The sequence below is a fragment of the Salvelinus alpinus genome, chromosome 35 (genome assembly GCF_045679555.1).
Source record: "Salvelinus alpinus chromosome 35, SLU_Salpinus.1, whole genome shotgun sequence".
Classification (NCBI taxonomy): domain Eukaryota; kingdom Metazoa; phylum Chordata; class Actinopteri; order Salmoniformes; family Salmonidae; genus Salvelinus; species Salvelinus alpinus.
This window is the reverse complement of record NC_092120.1, coordinates 15638760-15665971: the sequence shown is the minus strand read 5'-3', so window position 1 is coordinate 15665971 and position 27212 is coordinate 15638760. Positions and strand designations below refer to the sequence as shown.

Sequence of the window (27212 nt, the reverse complement as noted above, 5' to 3'; positions counted from 1 at the left end):
GAAGACTGAGGGAATAACCTATCAGCTCAGTGAGACAGAACTGTTAAGGGGGCAGGGGCCGATAAAGGACATTGGATATAGTAAAGAGAGTGGAGAGATATACGTGGCAGCTATTGACGCTTTCCAATGGCCCTTGGCATTGACAGCGACACAAGACCACCCGCGAGGTGTGTTGGCAGGGTGCCAAGCCAAACTGCTTTTGCGTTAGCCTATAGCGAGCCTATAACGAGGGCATTACAAAGTCATGTCGTCGCGGGAAATCCCAGAATAGAGTTCTCATTTCGGTGCGGAGCCCCCTCACAAATAGACCACAGAAACTGTATAGTCAGTTAGTGACGCGCTCAGTCGCGTTTTCACACTAACTTTGTGTTGGTCGGTGTGCCCGCCTCACATGCATTCCATTTCACCTGTTGACGACGACAGCTCACTGCGATCTGTCATTTATACTGGGATTGATTTGAAAGGATTGAATCAAACCAGAGAGAAGAGAGAGGAGAGCATAGACACCAAAGGTCTTCAGATGGGATATGACAGCAAACAGAAACTCTGAAAGTTCTCTGGATATAGTTCAAATGATTGAAAGCGAAAGCGCGCTTCCCGTCTAAACCCATCACTTCGTTATTTAGTCACTCTGTTTTTATGAGCGTCTATTTTATTCAAATTCAAGAACAATAATACACATTACCCACAACAAGAACGCGTTTGAAGAGAAAGCGGCGTATTCTCAGGTAAGGCATGAGTTCTTTGTTTCTGTTCTGGGTAGCTGTAGTTTGATACATTGTAGCTGGTGAATGATCGCGATTTGATAACACTAGGATTCGTATTATTCCACAGTAGCTACCTACAGTGTTAATTATCTACTGAAAGTGGTCGTCTGTTTATAAATGGACTTCATTAGTGTCATGAGAAGGGATGATGTCAATTTGAACTTGACATAGCATGTAAATAAATGGAACACAGAATCTCTATTATGTTTACAGAAAGCTAGTAGGCTACTGTAGCCTACTTTCTAAACTATTTATATAAATAAAATATAGACCTATGCCATTTATATAAATGGACTATATCAAATAATACAGCTATCATTAGTCTATTAGTTCACACTAAGCCAAAAAGACTACTTTTTAAAAAACTATTTATGCAAATTGTGTACATACCATAACTTAAATAACAACTTTGGGGGGGGGGGGGTTATTCGTTTTTAAAATGTCAGAATGCTTGGTTGTATGATGATCAACATCCAGATACTCAAGATTCTATGACAACATTATATTTGAGTACCCAATATTTGGGACTTTTGTGCTTGAGCATAAGTAGTTAGATGGGCTAAAAATGTCCTCAGGCCTATAGCTTTTCAATGTGTCATTTTCACTGTGAAACGATGAGAGGACCATATCTGGTTCTAATTCAAACATGTTTTTCTTAATGTCTCAAACCTCCTTTCCCAGGGCATTGTTTTCCTCAGTTTATGTGAACTTACATTTGTTTACCAGACTCTTCTGATATCTGTTGTTTATCATTGTTTATCATTTCCATCTGCGCATAGTGTAAACAAAGTAGAGGAGGGGAGTATAGGATGACGCTGACATAGGTGGAGAGAAAAGATTGCCTGGGAGGGTTGCCGTCAGGGGAGTCCAGAGCACATATCTATCTTCTGTCTTCAATCTCTCCTTGTTTCTTTTTCTCGCACACCCTTTTTTTTTGGCTGCACTTGTACGAACAGCTCTATAGCTGGGACCTAGCCTGTCATTAATGGGTCGTTATTTCGCTGACCTCAGAACGGAGAGATTTGCTCAGCCCACTGGAATCTCTGCTAATGTTGTTGAAGTAGTATATATTCAAAGTCTGTGTAATTAGTGGTGTCTTCGGACCATTCCAGTCAGTTCTGCAGTGTTGTAATATGCACAAGTCACGTTTGAATGAATTATTCTATTCATGCAGTGGTATCATAGTGTGATAATCTACTTTATTGGAGAAACAATTAGGCCTATAGGGTAACTTACAGGAAATACAACAAATCATCTTCCTTAACAATCAATGATCCTAGCTTGTATTTGAATCTTCAACCCTTTGGTCCCCTATAAACAAAAAAACATTTATTCCCCAACAGAAGCCAGTTGGCCCAGCTACAGTATCATTCTAGGAGTCTAACAATAGGCCTATCTGCCCTCACACCTAGAAGACAGTTAGTCATGATATCTCACCTCTCATCTGACAGACAGACGCCACACAGAGCTGTCCAGCCTTGGTTGTATTCATTAGGTACCAAACGGCAAAAAAAAACGTCAAATGGGGAGGGACTTCCTGAACTTATCCAATAAGAAACGCTCGTGTTTGTTTTTAAAACGTGTTTGGGTTCCTTAATGAATATGACCCTGGTTCCTCTCACCGGCTCTTCCTGCTCAGGCCCTTGTGTGATAATGACAGTTTCCTCTCTCAGCCCATAGCCCTCCATAGGCTATGGTGGTATATCTCAGTGGGCTCTGTCATACAGCTCAGACTGGTCACCAGGTATTCCTGGGAACCTGATGTGTCAGGACACAGTGGGGTGATGACAGCTTCCTGATAGCCCTCCATAGACTACTGTAGCCCTCCATATACCACCGAAGCATTGCTAAGTGGGCTCTGAGGTCATACAGCTGAGACTGGTATGGACACTTCCTACTGGGCATACACTGGTTAAATCAACGTTGTTTCCACATAATTTCAATTAATTTACATCGAACCAACGTGGAACAGATGTTGAATTGATGTCTGTGCCCAGTAGGTAGGGTCCACAATGGCACCATATCCCTTATACTTTTGACCAGGGAATAGGGTGTCATTTCTGATATACACAAATGTATCATGGTGCCGGAGAGAATGGCTGCCATTTTATTGGCTCTTAACCAACCGTGCTATATTATTTTATTTTTTCTGCATTGTTTATAACTTATTTTGTACATAATGTTGCTGCTACTGTCTCTTATGACCGAAAAGAGCTTCTGGACATCAGAACAGCGATTACCCACCTTGAATTGGACAAATAATTTTTCTTTAATGAGTTGGACGAGAGGGATTTACTCCAGACACCCAAACAGACCCTCATCCCCATCATTCGCAGGAGAAAAGAGAGATTTTGCAGAAGGAGATCAGGGTGCCTTGTGAGGATCAGGTGACGAGTGGCTAATCTGCCTTTGCCATCCGTACTATTAGCCAACGCACAATCGCTGGAAAATAAATGGGACAAACTAAAAGCACGTATATCCTACCAACGGGACATTAAAAACTGTAATATCTTATGTTTCACAGAGTCGTGGCTGAACGATGACATGAATAAGATACAGCTGGCGGGTTATACACCCTATCGGCAGGATAGAACAGCAGTCTCTGGTAAGACAAGGGGTGGTGGTCTATGTATATTTGTTAACAACAGCTGGTGCACGATATCAAAGGAAGTCTTGAGGTTTTGCTCGTCTGAGGTAGAGTATCTCATGATAAACTAGACCACACTATCTACCTAGAGAGTTTTCGTCTGTACTTTTCATAGCTGTCTACATACAGTTGAAGTCGGAAGTTTACATACACTTAAGTTGGATTCATTAAAACTTGTTTTTCAACCACTCCACAAATTTCTTGTTAACAAACTATAGTTTTGACAAGTTGGTTAGGACATCTACTTTGGTTAGGTGTCCAAGTTGGTTAGGACATCTAAGTAATTTTTCCAACAATTGTTTACAGACAGATTATTTCACTTATAATTCACTGTATCACAATTCCAGTGCGTCAGAAGTTTACATACACTAAGTTGACTGTGCCTTTAAACAGCTTGGAAAATTCCAGAAAATGATGTCAAATGTCATCATTTGAGTCAATTGGAGGTGTACCTGTGGATGTATTTCAAGGCCTACCTTCAAACTCAGTGCCTCTTTGCTTGACATCATGGGAAAATCTAAAGAAATCAGCCAAGACCTCAGAAAAGAAATTGTAGACCTTCACAAGTCTGGTTCATCCTTGGGAGCAATTTCCAAACGCCTGAAGGTACCACGTTCATCTGTACAAACAATAGTACGCAAGTATAAACACCATGGGACCACGCAGCCGTCATACTGCTCAGGAAGAAGACTCGTTCTGTCTCCTAGAGATGAACGTACTTTGGTGCGAAAAGTGCAAATCAATCCCAGAACAACAGCAAAGGACCTTGTGAAGATGCTGGAGGAAACAGGTACAACAGTATCTATATCCACAGTAAAACGAGTCCTATATCGACATAACCTGAAAGGCCGCTCAGCAAGGAAGAAGCCACTGCTCCAAAACCGCCATAAAAAAGCCAGACTACGGTTTGCAACTGCACATGGGGACAAAGATTGTACTTTTTGGAGAAATGTCCTCTGGTCTGATGAAACAAAAATATAACTGTTTGGCCATAATTATTGTTCTGTTTGGAGGAAAAAGGGGGAGGCTTGCAAGCCGAAGAACACCATCCCAACCGTGAAGCACGGGGGGTGGCAGCATTATGTTGTGGGGGTGCTTTGCTGCAGGAGGAACTGGTGGACTTCACAAAATAGATGGCATCATGAGGAAAGATAATTATGTGGATATATTGAAGCAACATCTCAAGACATCAGTCAGGAAGTTAAATGGGTCTTCCAAATGGACAATGACCTCAAGCATACTTCCAAAGTTGTGACAAAATGGCTTAAGGACAACAAAGTCAAGGTATTGGAGTGGCCATCACAATGCCCTGACCTCAATCCCATATTTTTTTTTGGAAGAACTGTAAAAGTGTGTGCGCGCAAGGAGGCCTACAAACCTGACTTAGTTACACCAACTCTGTCAGGAGGAATGGGCCAAAATTCACCCAACTCATTGTGGGAAACTTGTGGAAGGCTATCCGAACCGTTTGACCCAAGTTAAACAATTTGAAGGCAATGCTACCAAATACTAATTGAGTGTATGTAAACTTCTGACCCACTGGCAATGTGATGAAAGAAATAAAAGCTAAAATAAATCATTTTGGACGCATCCTAGGTGTTCCAGGGCACCTGATCTGTCAGATGTCACAATGTGCTCATGGCTAACAGGTCAGGTGGGGGTTGGATAGTTCCGCTGTAATCCTCTGGAGAGTACTAGAGACCTGAGCAATACAGTACCTGTATTCTATGGAAATGCCCTTTATTGTTACTGATGAAAATGTCTTTCATTGTTACAGTTGACCGCTATTGACATTGTGAGGCTGGCAGACTAGACACTAGACAGACTAGTGGGTTTGAATGGAGCACAAACTTGTCATAATCAGTAAGTTGATTACTTACTTCTCCCTCAATATGCAGAATAGCATACACTGATGACAGTAAGTTTCCTTTTTTTCTTCTGGACTCAACGAAGAGAGACACTTGAGCTACCTGAACTGCTAGTGGGTTATGTATGTGACACCTGATGCCTTTCTTGAGGATAGCGCAGCAAAGTGCTCACCAATGCAGAAAATACAGGTGTTTTTATGTTTCTCAGGTGAGAGCAGCTCTTGCTCAATATCAGCCAGACAAAGGTTAAAGACACAGTCCATACATTTGATTTTCACCCTGAAATGCTCTGGAGGACTGAGGGGGGACGTGTTTGCTAGTGTACCCTTCTTAAAAAACAAAGAATAAGACAAATTTGACCAAACATGTAGAAAGAATATACTTATACTTATTGGTGTAAATGTATTTTTTTTGCTTGTGTTTATACTTGGTCTGGCCACCAGGGACAGAGAGAGTGTGGACTGTCCCTTTAATTGAATGGCAGCCCCAGGTCAACCCCAAGCAGGGCAGTTGTTCTAGTGTTGTGTGTATAACATGTTTCTCTGGTGCCCTTGCATTGAGCCCATAGTGAAAACAAATCCTCTGCATTCAGGCACGCCATAGTTAAGTATTTTGTTTCCTATGTTTGTCGCGCAAAATAGCCTAGCTCTTGTCACTTGTATTGATTGTGAATGTACAGTACATATGGTTTTGAATAGGCTACACAGTGCTTAGCCTACCTTTTTTTATTTTATTTCTCCATACAATTCTATTGGGGAACTATGGTCACAGTCAGTGTGACTCTGAGAGACAGGCACATGCCCCTTTGCCCTTCCAGTCTTAGATGTGTTTTGTAAAAAATATACAGTTTTTGTCATTGTTGTTCTGAATCCACTGCCTGCAAGTCGTTGTTCAATTTGTGAAATATGTGTCATTTAATTACCCGTTAAGATGTTGCCTTCTATTGCTTTAATGTAACTAAATAATCAGTCATTTTTATTTAAATTTAATTTAAATTTAATTTATTTATAATCAAAGTCATAATTGCTCAATGAGTCTGTGGTTGTGGCAAAAAATAATTGGGGGGGTCCCCTTTTTTTAGTTTGAGCACCAGCCCCCCAAACAGTATGTGCACGGCCCGGTTGCGAGATATTATTGTAGCAGTTCTGCTGTATTCTGCTGTCGCTGAGTTTGTCAAATGATTCTCCATGTTCACACAAAACGTTCCATGAACATTCCAACGCAAGACAATTGTCTTGGATCTTATGGTACCAAAATGGCCGGCCATCAAATGATCAAACAGAGTTTGTTGAACTGTATATCCATGACTGTGGCTGCAGCCTGTCCTCCTCAGATAGACAAGGCTGATAGGCCAACACATGAGCGTTGTCACCCAGTAAGGGGGTTGATGATGATTCCGTCAGCTGAAGTTTCACTGGATCCAAACCTGACCTCAAGTGGTCAAAGGAGATAGAGGAAAAACATTGGCTCGTACACACACACACACACACACACACACACACACACACACACACACACACACACACACACACACACACACACACACACACACACACACACACACACACACACACACACACACACACACACATGGCTGCTAGAAATAATTGCCCCTCAGCGATGAATAAAGTTGATTGAATTGAATCCCAGTCCTGTAATCCTGTCAACACAGGTGAATCAAGAGTGAACAGACTTACACTTCTTTAGATATGGATATGCATATTACTACCTGCAGTGCGAGGGAGGAGGGACAGGTATGAATGAACTCCGATTGTGTACTCTTTTTCTCTTTCTCTATTTCTGTGTGTTTGTGTGTTGGTAGTAAGGATTGTGGAACCTAAATACTGTGGAATCCTTGCTTCTGTTCGCGTATGATCGATCACTGTTGAGAGGGCGTGTATGTTCTTGTGTGTGTAATGTGTGTGTACTAGTTGTATGACGCTTCAACTGTTGCTGGTTGTTGCTGAGTCGAGGGGAAAGATTAGCACTGCAGTGTGAGAGATTGAGTGAGTCCTCTGACCTCAGACTTGAGGGTAATGCATTGTGTCACCTCCGGATAGGACAGTAGTTGTGTAACACACACTAGAGCTGCGGCCATAAACTGGAAATGATCCACCCGACCATACCGACCATGCTGATATTGTTCATTACGATAAGTAGCCCATACTAGAGAAATGTGAAGTTTGAAATGAAATACGTTTTGTTAATATGGGTGATTGTTAATGGGACACGTGACGGCTACAACCATCAAACTAGTAGTAGTTTAAAGGGTAATGCAAAATCTGGTGCACATTAATGTTAAACTTAGCAATCTATTTATCGGTATCGCATCAGTCCTGGACATTTAGCACAACTGGATCGCCCAGCTTTAATACTCTCACTCACTCACTCACTCACTCACTCACTCACTCACTCACTCACTCACTCACTCACTCACTCACTCACTCACTCACGCACGCACGCACGCACTCACTCACTCACTCACTCACTCACTCACTCACTCACTCACTCACTCACTCACTCACTCACTCCTTGGGACTGCCTTTGATTCTTCCACTCTCTTATCGCTCCTGCCACGCCTCTGCAATCAAGACCTATTTTCAGCACATTAACACACAAATGTTCAGCTTCCTCTTCCTCTATATCATACCTTTTCCCTTTCCACTTAATTATGTCCCTTTCTACTCACTTTCTTTTCCATCCTTTTAAGTTAGTCTCTTTGTGTTCTCTCCCTCCCTCCCTCCCTCCCTATCTTTTCTCTGTATTGTTGTCCATGGGCCCTGGTCAAAAGTAGGCAATAGGGTGCCATTACAGACCCAACCCTGGTGTGTTTGTTTAGCCTTTGTTTGTTGCTTTTGAATAACATCTGTGTTGACATGACAGAATGGACTTTACTCCTGCATGACTCTCTCTCAACACTACAGTCTCTCTTACTGTTGATAGTGTATCTCAACCGGATAATGCAAACGTCCGTTTGGGTCATATGGATGTGAGTCAGTCTTGGTTTAAACAAAGATTTCTCCTCACCAGCATTCACTCTAATTTTGCCCTCTTCCCAAAGCATGACCTCCATGTGGTGTCCATTACATGTCATATCTGGAATGGAAGTAATAATAACTAATAACTTCACCATATGGAATTTGGCATACGGTATTACTTTGTCAAATATTTATGTGTAATTATGGGTATTGATGAATGGTAGCCATCCTCTTCAACATGCGTGCATCCATACACACACACACACACACACACGCACACACACATACACAATTAAAAACACAGTATATACATAATTCCTGCATGCAACCATTCACTATTCTTCTATAAACAACATAGTATTGTGTGTCCTGTGTACAGCTCTGTGAAGTTATATACCACACACTCGGACTGTTTTCCATTTCCTCACTGGAAATATGACACTGGCCTCTGACATTTTAGAACCCACTTCCTCCCCCCTCTCCCCTCTCCCCCCACTCGTCTCCTCTCCTCCTCCACTCTCTGTCCCCCTCTCTCTCCCTCCTCTGTCTGTCTCTGTGTCAGTGTGCCAGTCTGTGTTTGGAAGCCCTCACTCATATCATAGTTGTATATTTATCTCCATGCCTCCACTCCTCCAGGCCCCATCGCCTAATAAGGCCTGTACAGGGAGGGAGAGAGAGAGAGAGAGAGAGAGAGAGAGCAGGAGGAGAGGAGCGAGAAAGGGAGAGAGAAGAGAGGAGTTCAGGGAGACGGAATGAGAGGAGTAGAGAGGGAAAAAGGATAGGGTGGGAAAGGTTTGGACAATGGGAATCCAGACTATTTTCCCACGTGTGTGTTTGTGTGTGTGCATGCATGTGATTGTGTATGTGTGTACTTGGTTGCTGCCTGTGAGTGTGTGCACTCGGTTTGCTCGGTCGTTACTTCATATTTGCTGCTATTTTACTACTGCTTACACTCGTATGAGCAAGTGACATAAAGACATTAAATAACCTAGTTATTGCTGAGAATTCTCCATCCAAGACCTCAGCAGTGATGCAAATCGTTCATAATGTGTTGTGAGCAGTGTATAGTACTATGTACAGTGTATAGTACTTCAAAGGTGAATCCCCTTATTTCTATGTATATCTGTGCATGGTTATTAAAAGACCACATCATTGCACTGACTCAAATTTGTGTGCCATGCTTCCCCACAATGCACTTCCAAAGCTGGGAGGTGAATCGGCATTGTTTGCTGTACAGTACCAACTGTCCATACAGCAAAAGCCTTGTGCTAACAGTCCTTGTCCTGAAATACAATCCCAAACCACCTTCTCTTTCACTATCGCTTTTTCCAGGGTGTTTTCTCCAGTAACAACTTTTCTGGAAGTCAGGGGGATATTCTGCTTTAAAGTGCTTAGTGCTGCTGACACACTGGTGTACTGCTCATAGTGTAGTATCACTTCTGTGAACTGTCACCTGGTTCATTTAGCTCTTAACCATGCAGTGTATTGAATTGCCACTATATTCAGGGTGATGATACCCCGTTGAAGTTCACATTTAAAATTGGCAAGGTAAGGGTGCTGGTCAAGGTTAAGGATCCCGGATCCTATAGCACTCATCATCCCACCTTCCATCTCTTTCTATCCTACAGAAATGCCCCTCCACAATATAGACACCCCGAGGAGCCGATGGGAGCAGGGCTTGCGGCCGCCGTGGGCCGCCCGATTGGCTGGAGGGCAAAGCCCCGCCTCTTCAGGGGTGGAGTCAGACACAGAGAGCAGCAGCACAGAGAGTGAGAGGGTAAGGAGGAGTGGGTCTCACGTTAACTAGTGTCCGGCGGTTGGTTGTTTACATTGGTAATGTGGTCAGAGTCAGACGCTGCTATCCAAAGCGACTCAACGTACACATCAGTGTATGTGTCCAACGCTGGAATTGAACCGGTAACTATGGTGCCGCAGTCATCGCACTCTAACCAACTGAGCCATCGGAATGACTGTTAGATCCAGGTTGAATAGTCTCTTTTCAATCGTCTGTGTGTCTCTTCTCTACCTCTCAGTCTCCAGCCAAACGTTTAGAGGCGCGGTCACCGAGGATCCTACCGTTGCCCTCCATGCTGCAACAGCGAATCACAGAGATTGACCAGCAGAGGGAGGAGCTAAAGATAGAGGTGAGACACTGATGGATTAATGAATGTACAAGTTAAACCCTCAAGGGCCTGATTGTGTCTCATATCAAACAATTTTTATGGAGAGTGGTGGCTGTTCAGTAAATGTATCTGATGAAATTTGATTCTGGATCTGTTCACAACAAACCAACTCCTTTTTTCTAATGTCTCCTTCAAAGGCACATTCTGCATTCTTCATTGTGGGACTAACATCTCTCTCTCTCTCTCTCTCTCTCTCTCTCTCTCTCTCTCTCTCTCTCTCTCTCTCTCTCTCTCTCTCTCTCTCTCTCTCTCTCTCTCTCTCTCTCTCGCTCGCTCTCTCTCTCTCTCTCTCTCTCTCTCTCTCTCTCTCTCTCTCTCTCTCTCTCTCTCTCTCTCTCTCTCTCTCTCTCTCTCTCTCTCTCTCTCTCTCTCTCTCTTTCGTCTGCCACTCCAGCTGCAGCTGGAGATAGCCCTGTTGGAGGGCGAGCTGCAGGAGGAGAGGAACGAGCTGCGCAGACACACTCTGTATCTACAGACACTGCAGGAGGAGACACACAGACAGACGGACAGACAGAAGGTCAGTAGTGCTGTACACACAAGGAGCATAAGGAGCAAGACAGACGCAGACAGACTGACGGATGGACGGTTAGCTGTCCTCCTGCAGACAGAGCTCCATTCAATACCATCCAAAGCATCCTGTCTTCAGGCGGTATGTTTGAATCTCATGGTTTGGGACCGGAGAGTGATATGGCCTGTACATGAGTAGCTATAGCAGTGAGATAGACACTGAGTCACTTCATGTGACACTATAGGCCTAAGCTATGGAATAGTGGAATGAGCTGACAAACAGATGGATCTTTATATAAAGGGATGACTGTTCCCTCTCTCATCCCTCATCCTCCTATTTTCTCTCTCTCTCTCTCTCTCTCTGTCTGTCTCTCTCTCTCTCTCTCTGTAGGAGCGTGCCAGTCTGGAGGTGGAGAGGGCCCGGGTTGAGGAGCTGAGGAGTAGGTTGGAGGAGAAGGAGACACTGATCCCCAGTCAGCCAGAGGGCCAGAGAGAGCAGCTACTGGTCCATCTACAACAGGTGATTTACTGATCCAGGAACAGTCCACTGACTGGGGTGGTATTCATTAAGGCACGCAATGTTTTAAAACGTTTTGCAAAACAAAAACAAAAAGAGCGCTTAAGTCCAGGTTGTCCCTACCTGTTTCAGTCCGTTTCCTTCCGTTTGGTACCTTATCAATAGTACCCAAAAAGAGAATGCACTGCATCTTCTACCTGTTTGTCTGTCTAGATGTAGTTAGGGTAGTTCACAGGTAGCCTAGCAGAGTGACATCACCTGCCCTGAGACCTGAAGTGAAGTCAACTTTGTGCAGTGGAGAGCTAGCTTTTGGTCTTGCCTCATATACAGTTGAATTCAGGTGCTAGTGACAGCATGGTTTCACACTGCCTCTGGTTAGAACTCATTTCACATCATGTGTTCTAATTCTAGCCTCTCTGGTCATTGCATGTTCTTTCTTGTCGGCGGTACTAGTTATCTTTGTAGTACCTCTTCTACCTGATAGGTCAAAGTGTCATATAGGTATCTGAGACAGACATGCAGGCAGGCAGACAAAGGGTTCATTGTGCATTTTGGCAGTGACACTGACATGGCGTGTCATTCTGATGACAGTGGATGTGGCACCCTATTCCATATGGCACCCTATTCCCTATATAGTGCACTACTTTTAACAAGAGCCCAATGGGGCCTGGTCAAAAGTAGTGTACTATATAGAGAATAGGATAGCCTTTGGGACACAAGCTTGAGACCGACGACTTGGTTTAATGGTCTTGAATGGAGTGGTCCGACCAGTTGTTTTTTGGTTTAGTGTTCTAAGCCACAGGCTCTTTCTGTACTAATCAACAGCTTTCTTCCATTTTCTGTCTGTTCCTCTCCTTCTGCATCTTTCCTTCATCACTTTCTCTCTCTCTCTGCATCTCTCTCTCTCTCTCCCTCCATCCCACTCTCTTTCTCTCTTTCCCTCCGTCCCTCTCTCTCTCTTTCAGGAGAAAGAGATGGTGGAGGCAGCCGGCCGGGTGTTTGAGGACTGGGAATTCCGTGTCCTGGAGAGCGAGGCCGGAGTAGAGGAAGAGGAGAGCGAAGGAAAGATAGAAGGGAAGGAGAGAGGGAACGAGGAAGATAAGGAGAAGGAGATCTCATGCCAAAAGCATGCTGTCACCTCAGCGCAGGTAAGCCAGGGTTGACAAATAAGAAGACGACAACATTTCAGAGAATCTCACAGCTCCAAGCTGGTTCTACTAGTTTGGTTAGAAGCTTATCCCCCACCACAGACTCTCTCTAAATGCCCCCTTCCTCTCCCCCCACTCTGTGCCCCATACGTTAGTCACTCTCTGTTTGGAAACGGCTCCTCACAAGTAACCCCCTTCCCCCCAGCCTCCTCTTCTTAAACTGAGACATGAGCGTGAACTCGCCCTTCTCTTCACACTCTATGGTATCACCCTCCACTGTCACGTGACTGCACAAACAAGTTAGGCAATTGCATCAGAGGCCACTTTGGGAGGGATGGAGGGAAAGTGGAGAAAGATGTATAGATGAAGGGAGAGCTGGTCAATTGAGGAAATGTAGGAGGAAAGGAGAGGGACTAAAAGTAGAGAATGGAGAGAGATGGTAAAAGGGGTATGGTGAGAGTGGTGGGGAGGGGTTGAAGAATAAAAGGAAGGATTGTATCGTGAGGGAGCGAGAAGAAAGAAAGAGGATAAACTTAGGATATCATGTGATGAGGTGGAAAAGTGGGAGAATAGAGAGAGAGAGAGAGAGAGAGAGATGAAACAAGTGATAGTGATGAAAAGAGGGGAAGAGAGAGAGAGAGTGGGAGAGAGTTGATTCAGCTGCACTGTGGCCTTGCTTGGGTTGACAGCTCATCTCTATACCCCCCTCTCTCTCTCTGTCTCTCTCTTTATCTCCTCCTCTCTGACATATTAACTGTGCTGAGCTGACATCCCGAATTCTCTATTCCCTGTCATCTCCCACTCCTCTCCTCTGTCATTCATCCCTCATCTCCTCTCATAACTCAAATGGATGTTGGAAGTTGTGCCATTGAACACACCTAGAGTAACTGACTATTGACATAAGTCATGAGACACAACAGATAAGATGCTGTGCACATTTAAAACAACAACTCTAATAATGCTAACAACAACATCCTCTGTCTAACATGCCACTGGACATACAGTACATGAATGACAGGAGACAGAATGATGCGCTGTTTAATATTAAGTGTCTGACGTTTCATTTGTCGATTTCTTTTCTTTATTCATCGATTTCTTCAGGAGCGAGTCCAGCAGCTTGAGAAGCAGTTGAAGGAGATGGAGCGAGAGCAGGATAGAGAGATGAATGCCTTCAAGAAGGAGAGGAGAGAGTTGCTCCGCACCACTCAAAGGGTAATAAAGGGAACAAGGAATGATGATCAGAACTTTATCATAGTTTATGTATTATTTATCAGGGAAATTATAATTATGTCTTATATTCCCGGTGGTTCAAGTATGATACATTTAATGATTGTCCCTGCTTGTGCCATCAAACCCCTGCAACTTATCCAGAACACTGCAGCCCTCCTAGTTTTCAACCTTCCCAAGTTCTCTCATGTCACCCTACTGGTCTACTGACAGCTACTTTATTAAGGAGAAATGTACTTTCTATGCCTGTAATATGTGGTTGTACCACCTAGCTATCTTAAGATGAATGCACAAACTGCGTATGCTAAATGACTACAATGTAAAATGTAAATGAAGTGCGTGGAAGCTAGATAAGAATGTCCAATGTTGCCAGTGTTTTAATTCAATATTCATAATGGTTGTCTGAAGCGCCAAAGTGTGTGATTTGTCAACTCCCTGCTTGGGCAATGATATGGTTTGTTGTTGAACCAATGACATGCCTTTGATTAGAATCATGACAGGGCGAGTTGAAAAGGGGGAGGAGACTAGTTAGAGACGGGGAAAGAGCACAACTGAGCATAGAGAGTGAGAGAGAGAGAGAGAGGCATGACTGAAGAAAGAGAGGGAGGAAACAGGGAAGAGAAAAGCAGAACAGGGGAGGGTGACTGAGGGAGAGAGAGAGGGAATGAGGGAAGATAAGCTGAGAGAACTTAAAAGCGTCGCAACAACACCGGTAAGCGGAGAGACACCACAAATCAAATATGCATGCTTCCAGTGTCTTTAGAATGTGTTAATCAGAAATGGCATTTAATACAGGCTAAGGGTGTCAGTTAATACTAGGACGAGAGAGGGAGCGAGGGAGGGAGTGGTAGATAGGGGGAGAAAGGAGGGACAGACAATGTGTTTCTGTACAACTGTGTCTGAATACAATAAGACTTTGTATGACATGCTAGGGTAGTCATATGGATAGTAGTCACTAATGAGAAGAGATGGAACTGTTTTTGGCAGAGAGAAATTGATTTCATTCCTCTCATCCAGACACGAGAGAGAGAGACTGAGACGGGTTCACAGAGAATGCATACCGCTTCCGAATTGCTTATGTGTCTGTGAGTCAGGGAGAAGGGGTGGGAGGGAGGGAGGGAAAGCGAGATATAGTGTGTGGGAGATAATTTTTAACTCATTAGGGTGGTTCCTGAGAGCTGGCATGCGTTTTCCATTCTCAGTGAGTTGCAGAATGTCTTTTACTACCTGTTACACTCCTACTATGTCATTTCATTATGTGTCATGGCTAAATGTTGACACAACCGTCTTAGTGTGTCGTGTGGTCATCCAGGTCTGATGACTGACGGTTTGGCCAACCTAACTGACATGTCTAGGTTATAACAACAACATTCACTTGTCTATTTTTTCACTCTCCTCTTCACGGCTGAGTTTATGCCATAACCGGTTTTATAACGGTCACACTCCCATCTCTTATCAGGTCTTGAAAGAGAAGAAGCCACTCGCTGATTGGTCCAACATCCCCAGCTCGGTCCCTTGCATGATGTCACTCTCGCCGCTGACCATTCACAAATCACCTCAGGTATGTTGCCGGGCCGTTACCATTGACACGGGTCATGTTTTCCAGTTGTACGTGACACATACTGTACATAAACACTGATTTGATTCACTTGTTGTTTTTCTCCCAGTAATGTACTGAAACACAAACTCACAGTGTTATTCCCTAACTTCAGGAACAAGCCAAAGAATCTGCCAGTTTACCCCGAAGACGGAGCTCGCACCGCAACAATAAGCTCGCGGATAGGCCGGTCTCGGCGCAAGGTGAGCTATGATGGGTGTTTAATTATGAATTCCTTTGTGTTTTTCATTTGCTTTACTTCAGAGCATTTTTACGTATTTGCTTTCTCTTTCTCTTTGATCCTCTGTCTTTGTCTGTCTACTTGTTTAGTTCTACCCCATCTCTCTCTCTCTGTCTCTCCCTCTCTCATTCTCTCTCTCTCTCTCTCTCCGTCTGTCTCACTTTCTCTCTGCTTCTCTCTCCATCTCTTTCTCTCTCTCTCTCCATCTCTTTCTCTCACTCTCCCTTTTCAGTTTCTGCTAAGGCGTGTCAGTAGCAGATGTAGCTGTGTGTTATTACCATGTCGTGAGCAGGATATAGCTGTATGAACTGGATGAGCCAGTGGGGGTACTAGTCTATGGCTGTTCTTTAGAAATTCAGTTTGTTTGTTTGCTCCGCTGCTGCCTAAATCCCATTTCCACGATCTCTCTAACCCACTGTGTGTGTGTGCGCTGTCATCCATTCTCTCCTCTGCTCTCTCCATTCTCTCCCCCTTTCTCATGCTCTCCTTACCCTGTCTCTTATATAATATAATACGTGCTATGTGTGCTGTTTTTGTGTCTCTTCCTCTTTCTCTCTCTCTCTGTCTCTCCATCTCTTTCACAGGGCTGGTGAGAATGGTACCTGACAGTCCGAGCCCAGAGCGCTTCACTTCCCCTCTTCCCTCCCACCGGCACAGCAACGGGCACAGCAACGGGCACAGACCTGGGCCCAGCAATGGCAGTGATCTCCTCACCCCCTGTAACAGTGCTAGTAGCTCCCGTGCTGCCAGGTGAGTGGAGGGGAAAAAACATCTAAAATCACAACGTTTAAAGGAACATGTGATTGTATTGTAAGTGAATAAGAGGAGGTATCTGATTGGCTGTCAGGAGGAGAGGGAAGGGATGAGTTGTCTGTGGAAGATTGATTGGGTGATTGGGTCAGAGTGGAGATGTAGTTGATGTGAGGTGGAGTGTGATAGACTGGTCAGGTGAGTTTTCTAGGTGTGTGTGAGTGAAATATAAATGCTGCTCTCAGTCTGTGTGGGCGTGTGTCCATGTGTCTGTATGCTTGTACATCTGCGTCTCTGACGACAATAATGACAATAACTCTGCTGACATGTATGTATTTTTCCTTCTCCCTCCAGCCCGAGTCTGGGACTGTTAAACCTGGTGGAGATTGAAAGGAGACTGAGGGAGGCCAAGGCAGAGAGAGAAAGGCTTCTCAAAGAGAGGGTGAGTCACCACCACTAACATCCCATATCACTTCAGACACACAGCTTTAGACATGCCAGGTCATATTCATTAGGGCACACCGTAACAAAACGTTTAAAAACAGTTTGTTTATTATTGGACAGTTAATTCAGGTAGTCCCTCCTTGTTTCAGTCAGTTTTCTTCTGTATGTTGCTTAATGAACACAACCCTGTTGTGTGACCACTGACTGATTACCGTACGTAATTAACATGACCACCAGAAGAAAAAACACTGTGAAATGGAAGAACACTTCATAGAAAATGAACATACACTCTCCTATGTATTTATTTGAAGCTAAAAACTTGTTTTATATGAGGCGTCAGTACAGAATTTCACCTTTTATTTTAGAGTATTTTCATACATATCTGTTTTACCGTTTAGAATTGAATGCACTTTATTTGTCTAGTGCCCCCATTTTGAAGATGTCATAAGTATTTGGGCAAATTCACTTATAGTGTATTAAATGTAGTCAAAAGTTTAGTATTTGGTCCAATATTCCTAGCACACGATGACTACATCAAGATTGTGACTCTACAAACTTGTTGGATGCATTTGGAGTTTGTTTTGGTTATGTTTCGGATTATGTTGTGCTCATTAGAATGGTATCATTTTGGACTCACTTTTATTGTAAATAAGAATAGAATATGTTTCTGAACACTTCTACATTAATGTGGATGCTACCATGATTACGGATAATCATGAATGAATCGTGAATAATGATGAATGAGAAAGTTAGATGCACAAGGATCATGTCCCCAAAACATGCTAACCTTTTAAGGGAATTTGTCCAAATACTTATGACACCTTCAAATGGGGAGATAGATACATAAAGTGCTTTCATTTCTAAATGGTAAAACAGATTTGTATGAAAATACCCTCAAATAAAAGGTGACATTCTGTACTCATATAAAAATATAATCTCAAATCCAAAATGCTGAAGTATAGAGCCAAATTAAGTTTTAGCTTCGCTGTCCAAATAAATACGTAGTATGCCTCAGCCTAGATATTGTACTTCATCTTAATCCCCCTGTTGTCAATACAAGTATGCCTCTTTCTAAAAAATAAAAAATAATTGAAGAAGGTCTTTGAAGGGAGGCACCTTCTCCTCCAATATGATTGATAAGGACACGAGGAGATAGGATGCAAGGATGTACAGAAAGGATAACTGAGATAGAGCCTGTGGGTTGATCCAGGAGGAGAGGAGGCAGGTGGTGGTGGAGGAGAGGAGGCAGAGAGAGCTGGAGGGCCGAGGAGCAGCAGAACCAGTAGAGTCCCAGACCAGGCTAGTCCCTGACCCAGAGGAGCAGCCCAAAACCACCAGTCCTGTCCCCAGCTCCCCTGAGGTACGTCCGTCTGCTCTGGCTGTGTCACGTTCCTGACCTGTTTTCCCTTGTTTTTGTATTTGTTTAGTATGGTCAGGGCGTGAGTTGGGGTGGGCATTCTATGTTATGTGTTTCTATGTTGGGTTCAATGTATTAGCCTGATATGGTTCTCAATTAGGGGCAGGTGTTTTACGTTTCCTCTGATTGAGAACCATATTAAGGTAGGCTGTTCTCACTGTTTGTTTGTGGGTGATTGTTCCTGTGTCAGTGTTTGTACCACACGGGGCTGTTGTTTGTTAGTCTGTTCCTGTTCATTGCGTTCTTCGTTGTCTAAGTTCACATGTTCAGGTCTTGTAACGTCGTTTATTGTTTTGTAGTTTATTAAGTGTTTTTCGTCTTCGTTATTATTATTTAAATAAATCATTATGTCTTCATACCTCGCTGCATATTGGTCCGATCCTTCTCGCCTCTCCTCGTCCGATGAGGAGGACGACATAGACAATCGTTACAGAATCACCCACCAACCAAGAACCAATATGCAGCGAGGTATGAAGACATAATGATTTATTTAAATAATAATAACGAAGACGAAAAACACTTAATAAACTACAAAACAATAAACGACGTTACAAGACCTGAACATGTGAACTTACAGACAACGAAGAACGCAACGAACAGGAACAGACTAACAAACGAAACGAAACAGCCCCGTATGGTACAAACACTGACACAGGAACAATCACCCACAAACAAACAGTGAGAACAGCCTACCTTAATATGGTTCTCAATCAGAGGAAATGTAAAACACCTGCCCCTAATTGAGAACCATATCAGGCTAATACATTGAACCCAACATAGAAACACATAACATAGAATGCCCACCCCAACTCACGCCCTGACCAACTAAACACATACAAAAAGAAGGGAAAACAGGTCAGGAACGTGACATGCTGGCTGCCTGTCTTTCTGTCTGGTTGCTCTGGCTGTCTGTCTGTGTGCTCTATAGCGCAATACATCCTTTCTCCAACCTCTCCTTTTCCCCTGCTTATTGCGTCCCCAATCTGTCTTTCTTTCTGTCTGTCTCCTTTTCACTAACCTTGTAATGTTGATCTGTTTTATTTGGCATATTTATAGTGAAATTATATACATTATACTCATTATTCTTCTCAGCGCTCCCTACCTCTCTTCCTCTCTGCGAACTTTGACCTGCGGGCCCACGTGGAGTCGCTGGGTCATGGGGTGGCGGGGTGCATGGGCCTGCGTATGTCCCCGCGCCGCTGTGCTGGCTTCTTGACCAAGCGTGGCGGGCGGGTCAAGACCTGGAGGAGGAGGTGGTTCCTCTTCGATATGGACCACAGGCGGCTAGCCTACTACACAGGTGATGAGACTGTGTGTGTGTTGGATGTTGGTGTGTATAAGCCTAAATGCTAGGGCTGTTGTGGTGACCCTATTACCGTCACACCGGCAGTCATGAGTCATGACCGCAGTAAAATTCCACCTGACCGTTGAGTCACGGTAATCTCATGTTATGCACTCTGGACATGCTTTGGTAGTACCCAACTTGCTAATGACCATCAGGTCCTAACAGCCTGATACTCATGGCTCTATTGTCCCTCTAACCACTCTGACATCAATGCAAATGCCATCGAAAATCACATCAAACACTTATCATCAAAACAGCATCATGCTTTTAAAACTAACCTCACTGTGATGATCAATTTGAAGAAGGAAGTTCAACAGCAGTTTGAAACAGTGTAAAACATGATCATTGTAGTTGTTCTTTCAAAACCTAAGACAGGGATATGGACAGCTTTCTAAGGTGATGATTAGTTAAAAACATCCATAGGCATATTATAGTTTATGCATCAATATCAAATCAAATCAAACTTTCTTTTTCACATGCGACGAATACAAATTGTGTAGACCTTACCGTGAAATGCTTACTTACAAGCCCGTAACCAACAGTGCAGTTCATGAAAGAGTTAAGAAAATATTTACCAAATTAACAAAAGTTAAAAAATAATAAAAATTACACAATAAAATAACAAAATACGAGGTTATATACAGGGTGTAACGGTACCGAGTCAATGTGCGGGGATACAGGTTAGTCGAGGTAATTTGTACATGTAGGTAGGGGTGAAGTGACTATGCATAGACAATAAACAGCGAGTAGCAGCAGTGTAAAAACAAATGGAGGGGGGGGGGGTCAATGTAAATAATCCGGTGGCCATTTGGTTAATTGTTCAGCAGTTTTATGGCTTGGGGGTAGAAGCTGTTAAGGAGCTTTTTGGTCCTAGACTTGGTGCTCCGGTACCGCTTGCCGTGCGGTAGCAGAGAAAACAGTCTATGACTTGATTGACTGGTGTCTTTGAAAAATGTTTGGGCTTTCCTCTGACACCGCCTAGGTCCTAGATGGCAGGAAGCTTGGCCCCAGTGATGTACTGGGCCGTACTCACTACCCTCTGTAGCGCCTTACGGCCAGATGCCGAACAGTTAACATACCAGGCAGTGATGGAACTGGTCAGGATCCTCTCGATGGTGCAGCTGTAGAACATTTTGAGGATCTGGGGACCCATGACAAATTTCTTCAGTCTCCTGAGGGGGAAAATATATTGCCGTGCCATCTTCACGACTGTCTTGGTGTGCTTGGACAATGTTAGTGATGTGGACACCAAGGAACTTGAAGTTCTCAACCTACAGTGCTTCTACACCTGCATTGCTTGCTGTTTGGGGTTTTAGGCTGGGTTTCTGTACAGCACTTCGAGATATTAGCTGATGTACGAAGGGCTATATAAAATAAACTTAATTGATTGATTGATTGACAGCCCCGTTGATGAGAATGAGGGTGTGCTCGGTTCTCCTTTTCTTGTAGTCCACAATCATCTCCTTTATCTTGATCACGTTGAGGGAGAGGTTGTTGTCCTGGCACCACACGGCCAGGTCTCTGATCTCCTCCCTATCGTCGTTGTCGGTGATCAGGCCTACCACTGTTGTGTCATCGGCAAACTTAATGATGGTGTTGGAGTCATGCAGTCATGAGTGAACAGGGAGTACAGAAGGGGGCTGAGCATGCACCCCTGAGGGGCCCCCATGTTGAGGATCAGCGTGGCGGATGTGTTGTTACCTACCCTTACCACCTTAGGGCGGCCCGTCAGGAAGTCCAGGATCCAGTTGCAGAGGGAGGTGTATAGTCCAAGGGTCCTTAGCTTAGTGATAAGCTTTGAGGGCACAATGGTGATGAAACGCTGAGCTGTAGTCAATGAATAGCATTCTCACATAGGTGTTCCTTTTGTCCAGGTGGGAAAGGGCAGTGTGGAGTGCAATCGATATGGCATCATCTGTGGATCTGTTGGGGTGGTATGCAAATTTGGGTGAGTCTAGGGTTTCTGGAATAAGGATGTTGATGTGAGCCATGCCCAGCCTTTCAAAGCACTTCATGGCTACAGACGTGAGTGTTACGGGTCGTTAGTCATTTAGGCAGGTTACCTTAGTGTTCTTGGGCACAGGGACTATGGTGATCTGCTTGAAACATATTGGTGTTACAGACTCAGACAGGGAGAGGTTGAAAATGTCAGTGAAGACACTTGCCAGTTGGTCAGCGCATGCTTGGAGTACACGTCCTGGTAATCCGTCTGGCCCTGCGGCCTTGTGAATATTGACCTGTTTAAAGGTCTTACTCACATCAGATACGTAGAGCGTGATCACACAGTCGTCCGGAACACCTGATGCTCTCATGCATGCTTCAGTGTTACTTTCCTCGAAGCGAGCATAGAAGTTATTTAGCTCGTCTGGTAGGCTTGTGTCACTGGGCAGCCTGCGGCTGTACTTCCCAACTAAAGTTGCAAAATAACTCTGAATCTAGCATAATATTGGACCTGTTTCAAAATGATCACTTTTACGCTCAACATAGCTACTTCATATGCCCACTCACTCCGGGAATGGGAAAAATATCCTTTCTATTTTATTCAGATAAGTTCAATTATATTATTCTTGCTATAAAATCATGTAATATAAAATAATGGCATAAGACTTAGAAGAATTTCTTGTCAGCTAAATGAACAAGCCTAAATCCCATGGCCCTCAAACTCAAGTCAGTGCCACTGCATTTTTTCATTGTTCCCCTCTAATTGGGACTGATTTAGACCTGGGACACCAGGTGTGTGCAATTAATTATCAGGTAGAACAGAAAACCAGCAGGCTCCGGACCTCGTAGGATAAGAGTTGAGTATGCCTGGCCTATGACATTGAGCATAGCCAGATAACATACAGTAGGCCAACTCATATTCTGTTCTTCTGAAATATATTTTCTTCACATCATAATGTTTCAATAGACCTGCCTAAAATCAATAATGGATTTATTGTGATGGTGTATATTCAATTGATTTATTATACTTTTTTAAATGTAGATGTTGCAAAGGCTTCGCACCAGCGGCTTGTATGCGTGGAGGTCTGGAGATGCTAAATTTGTTTATGTTAATTGCCGGTCAATTACTGTGAGACTGGCAGTCTTTTGCATGACAATAACCAGCTGACAAAATGTAATGACCACAGCCCTACTAAATGCCTATGTGATTTGTGTCTGTCTCTCTCTTTCTTTCTCTCATTCTCTCTCTAATTGACTATTGTTTACCTTCAGACTGTGATGAGAGGAAGCTAAAGGGGGTGATCTACTTCCAGGCTATAGAGGAAGTCTACTATGACCACCTGCGCACAGCCACTTCAGTGAGTCCTCATATACAGTATTTTATCACCATAGAGAGGGAACAATGTGCCCATGATATCACCACAACTGTTAAAGAGATGATCCATTCATGCATTCAATGCTTGACACCAAATCCCCAAAATTATGGCTCTCCCACCATTCATCTCACTCTCTCTCTCTCTCTCTCTCTCTCAGTCGCCGCGGCCCAGCCTTACGTTCTGTGTGAAGACGTACGAGCGCCTCTTCTTCCTGGTGGCGCCCAGCGCCGAGGCCATGAGGATCTGGATGGACGTCATTGTTACAGCAACAGACGAGCACAGCCGCTACTGACCTCGACTTTACACCTGCCCCCTTTCCTGTGTCTGTCTGACCTACCCCTTGGGCTGAACCTCCATTCAGCTGGCTGACTTGGCTAACCTGGCTACAGTTTCAGCAGTTTACATTATGTGGGGAAAACTGCAATCTTCACCCTCCAATGCGTGTAGGACCCAGCTAGGCTGCCATTTTGCTGCCTGAACTTTACGTCATATGAGTGGTGGAGGTGAGGAGTGATGAGCAGAACATAATGTTCAGTAAAGCTCTTCCTGAAGGACCTGACATTTGATTCTGGATAGTATCTTAGGAGCTTTGATGACATGGGACTGAGTGGCAGACTGTTACAGGTTCTGTGTGGAACAAGAGACGTTTAGAGGATGGAGGAGGGACAAGGCCATGGGAATATAAAGACGTGGAAGTGCAAGCTGGAGCAACCATTGGACATCTTAGAGTCAGTGCCAACCATGATATACTGACAGACAAACCTTTGATGTCTTTTTATTAGTCTCAAATCAGGATTTAATGGTTGGTGTCTCTCTAGCAGCTGTGTTTGAGCTCCCTCTTGTGGCCATATTGAAGTGTTGAAGTACTACAGCTTCCATTGAAATATACAGGTAACTGCCAAAATAATGGAAACACCAGCATAGTGTGTCTTAATAGGTCGTTGGGCCACCACGAGCAAGAACAGCTTCAATGCACCTTGGCATGGATTCTACAATGGTCTGGAATTCTATTGGGGGGATGCGACACCATTCTTCCATAAGAAATTTGATAATTTTGTGTTTTGTTGATGGTGGGAAACGCTGTCTCAGGCGCCGCTCCAGAATCTCTCATAAGTGTTCAATTGGCTTGAGATCTGGTGACTGAGACAGCCATGGCATATGGCTTTACATCGTATTAATGCTCATCAAAAACATTCAGTGACCACTCGTGCCCTGTGGATGGGGGCATTGTCATCCTATAGGGGCATAGCCATGGTAGACAAAATAATAGCCAAAATAATGGCCTGCTCAGCATTTTTATACATGACCCTAAGCATGATGGGATATCAATTGTTTCATGAACTCAGGAACCACACCTGTGTTGAAGCACTTGCTTTCAATATACTTTGTATCCCTCATTAACTCTAGTGTTGCCATTCTTTTGGCAGTAACCTGTACATGTATGTCTGTATTGAACATTTGTATATTTTTCATCTGTCAAAAGGGCTGTTCAGAGTCAATCAAAACACTGACAGATCGTTCAGTTCTCAAAATGGATTGTTTTTTGTTTTTTTACAATATCAACACAGAAATACTATATGCTTACAAATATGTATTATTATTATTGTGATCATTAAAGGTTATTCATACACTTTTGGTGATCATACACTTTTGGTGAAAACCTTCCCTTACTGATATGCGTTGTCTCAATGTCTATTTGAAAACTACTTTTTAATTATGCTTTTTATTTTTATTATTTTAACTTTACTTTCCTGCCAGACAGCTATAGAGCTATACAAACTGGCACCCACAATTGTATATACATATTTCAAACAGATCTATTAACTATGGTATTGACCGTTTCAAATGGATTGCCCCCAGCTGTTGTAACATGAAGAGGTGGCATATTTATATTAAAAACATTATTTTGATGATTTTATTCATACTATTTCAAGATTTAGTCCCGACACAAATCTAGGGTTGCTACCCGAACCGAACCATTCTTTCGGTTCGGTTCCCAGAGAAGCGACCCAGGTGTCAGTCTTTTTGTTCTGTGTCTATGGATGCAACCCAGTCGTTTGTTCTAAATGTTCCATTACCATACTACCTGGCAATGTTCTTGCTTGCTAGCTAGCCAACTATGGCTAACTGACAGTCACGTCAAATATGGCACAGGTGGATATAGAATTTGAATATTGAAACACTGTTGCAAATGTCGGAGAGACAGACAACAAGGTTTATACAAATCTCTGCTGTTGAAAACTAAATGTTAGTCTCAAAAACAATGTTAGACAATGTCTAGATGCTTTTTATAGTGGAGATCAAGTTTATAACTTGCCTGGATGAGCTGACGAGACAGTGGATTGCGCAATCAGATGGAACAGAGTAAATAGGCATTTTAACGTCATAGATTTATCTGGTAGGGAATTTGTGGGAAAAACCCTAGCTGGAATGCACTTTTAACCAATCAACATTCAGGATTAAAAACACCAGATGTATAAACTTTATTATACTGTACACTGATTGTAAAAACATTTTATACAACGGGTGGGTCTAATCCTGTATGGTGATTGGTTAAAACCACATTCCAGCCGGTGTCTATTGCACAAATTACTACCGGCTAAATCTATGACATTAAATGCCTATTTTCTCTGTTCCGTCTGACTGCATAATCCACTGTCTCGTAGTTTGTGGTGACTAAATATCTAGTTTTTCTTTCAAACTTGGCTTACTGTTTTACTGAGTTCTAGATACAAACCATAAGCATTCTTTCTCATGATTTCACTTTAGCTCTTTTAAATCGTTCATGTGCAAAAAAATAACTGAGCATTGTATTTCGGAAGATATTGTTTCTGTGTTTTTTGCTATCCATTCTTCAGTCTAAACTGTTTATTTCAGATGCTCTGTGCCAAAACCAAAAGGTGGCAGTGTTGATGCCTCCAATTATAGAGGCTCTGAGTGGATCTTGTGTGCTCATTCCATGTAGATTTACACTGGAGTCTACATGTTAGTCATTCCTCACTTGTCCATGTAAAGGAACATGGACTAGAGGTTTCGGGAATACAGTGTTAGAGACAGTGTTAAAGATTGTGCTGGGGACTTGCTTGAGAAGGGCTGCACCACTATCCTAAACATCCCTTATCCCCGTTCCTACCTCTCCCAATATTACCTCAACCTTGAATAAGACAACAGTCTTCCGTCTGTATTTTCTGAAAGCATCAATATTGATGTTAAAGGTACTTGATTACTATTTTCAACAGTTCTGTGTTTTTATTTCTGGTGGTTGAGCCTAGTTACTGTGTTCACATGTTTATGCAGCTGGTTTATTAATAAGTTGGAGAAATGATCAATAAGGTGGAGAAAGAGTGCTTCGTTTCTTGTCACTTAATTTAGGAATAGTAAAGCAACCCATTTGGATTCGACAACACTTCTGGTAGCTACTCACCACAATGCTAAAGGTCACATTCTCATGGAATCCAATGGGCTGCTATAGCATTAGCTAGCCTAGCATGTGGTGTAATATGAATGGCATATTACGCCCCATCCCCATTTAACGATTATCCTATTCTCTGTATAAATCAGTTACAGAGTCTGTGGATTTGGTAGCTAACAAAGTAACTTAAACATCTCCCTGTCATATTCATCAGTTTCATCCATAATATGTGGAGTGGTCACTGTCCTGTGGATTCTAAGTGTAGTCTTCAGAGTCTACAAGCATACCAAGTCAAATTAAATTACGTACTTACCTAAGACCTTGTATTTCATGGAAATCTTTTAAAATGTGTATATAAATATATACAGTGGGGAGAACAAGTATTTGATACACCGCCGATTTTGCAGGTTTTCCTACTTACAAAGCATGTAGAGGTCTGTCATTTTTATCATAGGTACACTTCAACTGTGAGAGACAGAATCTAAAACAAAAATCCAGAAAATCACATTGTATCATTTTTAAGTATTTAATTTGCATTTTATTGCATGACATAAGTATTTGATACATCAGAAAAGCAGAACTTAATATTTGGTACAGAAACCTTTGTTTGCAATTACAGAGTTCATATGTTTCCTGTAGTTCTTGACCAGGTTTGCACACACTGCAGCAGGGATTTTGGCCCACTCCTCCATACAGACCTTCTCCAGATCCTTCAGGTTTCGGGGCTGTCGCTGGGCAATACGGACTTTCAGCTCCCTCCAAAGATTTTCTATTGGGTTCAGGTCTGGAGACTGTCTAGGCCACTCCAGGACCTTGAAATGCTTCTTACGGAGCCACTCCTTAGTTG

General features: G+C 43.2%; 1 protein-coding gene across 1 annotated transcript; it reads left to right on the top strand.

Moving 5' to 3' along the window:
* Positions 1–149: 149 nt before the first annotated feature.
* Positions 150–26182, top strand: phldb3 (pleckstrin homology-like domain, family B, member 3). Its single transcript, XM_071383810.1, has 15 exons — positions 150–728; positions 9889–10037; positions 10294–10404; positions 10838–10960; positions 11342–11470; positions 12433–12615; positions 13717–13827; positions 15302–15403; positions 15555–15642; positions 16265–16430; positions 16785–16872; positions 18085–18234; positions 19384–19591; positions 22850–22935; positions 23111–26182. The coding sequence occupies exons 2-15, from the start codon at positions 9891–9893 to the stop codon at positions 23243–23245; spliced, it is 1827 nt and encodes a 608-aa protein (XP_071239911.1). The 5' UTR covers positions 150–728; positions 9889–9890; the 3' UTR covers positions 23246–26182.
* Positions 26183–27212: the final 1030 nt, after the last annotated feature.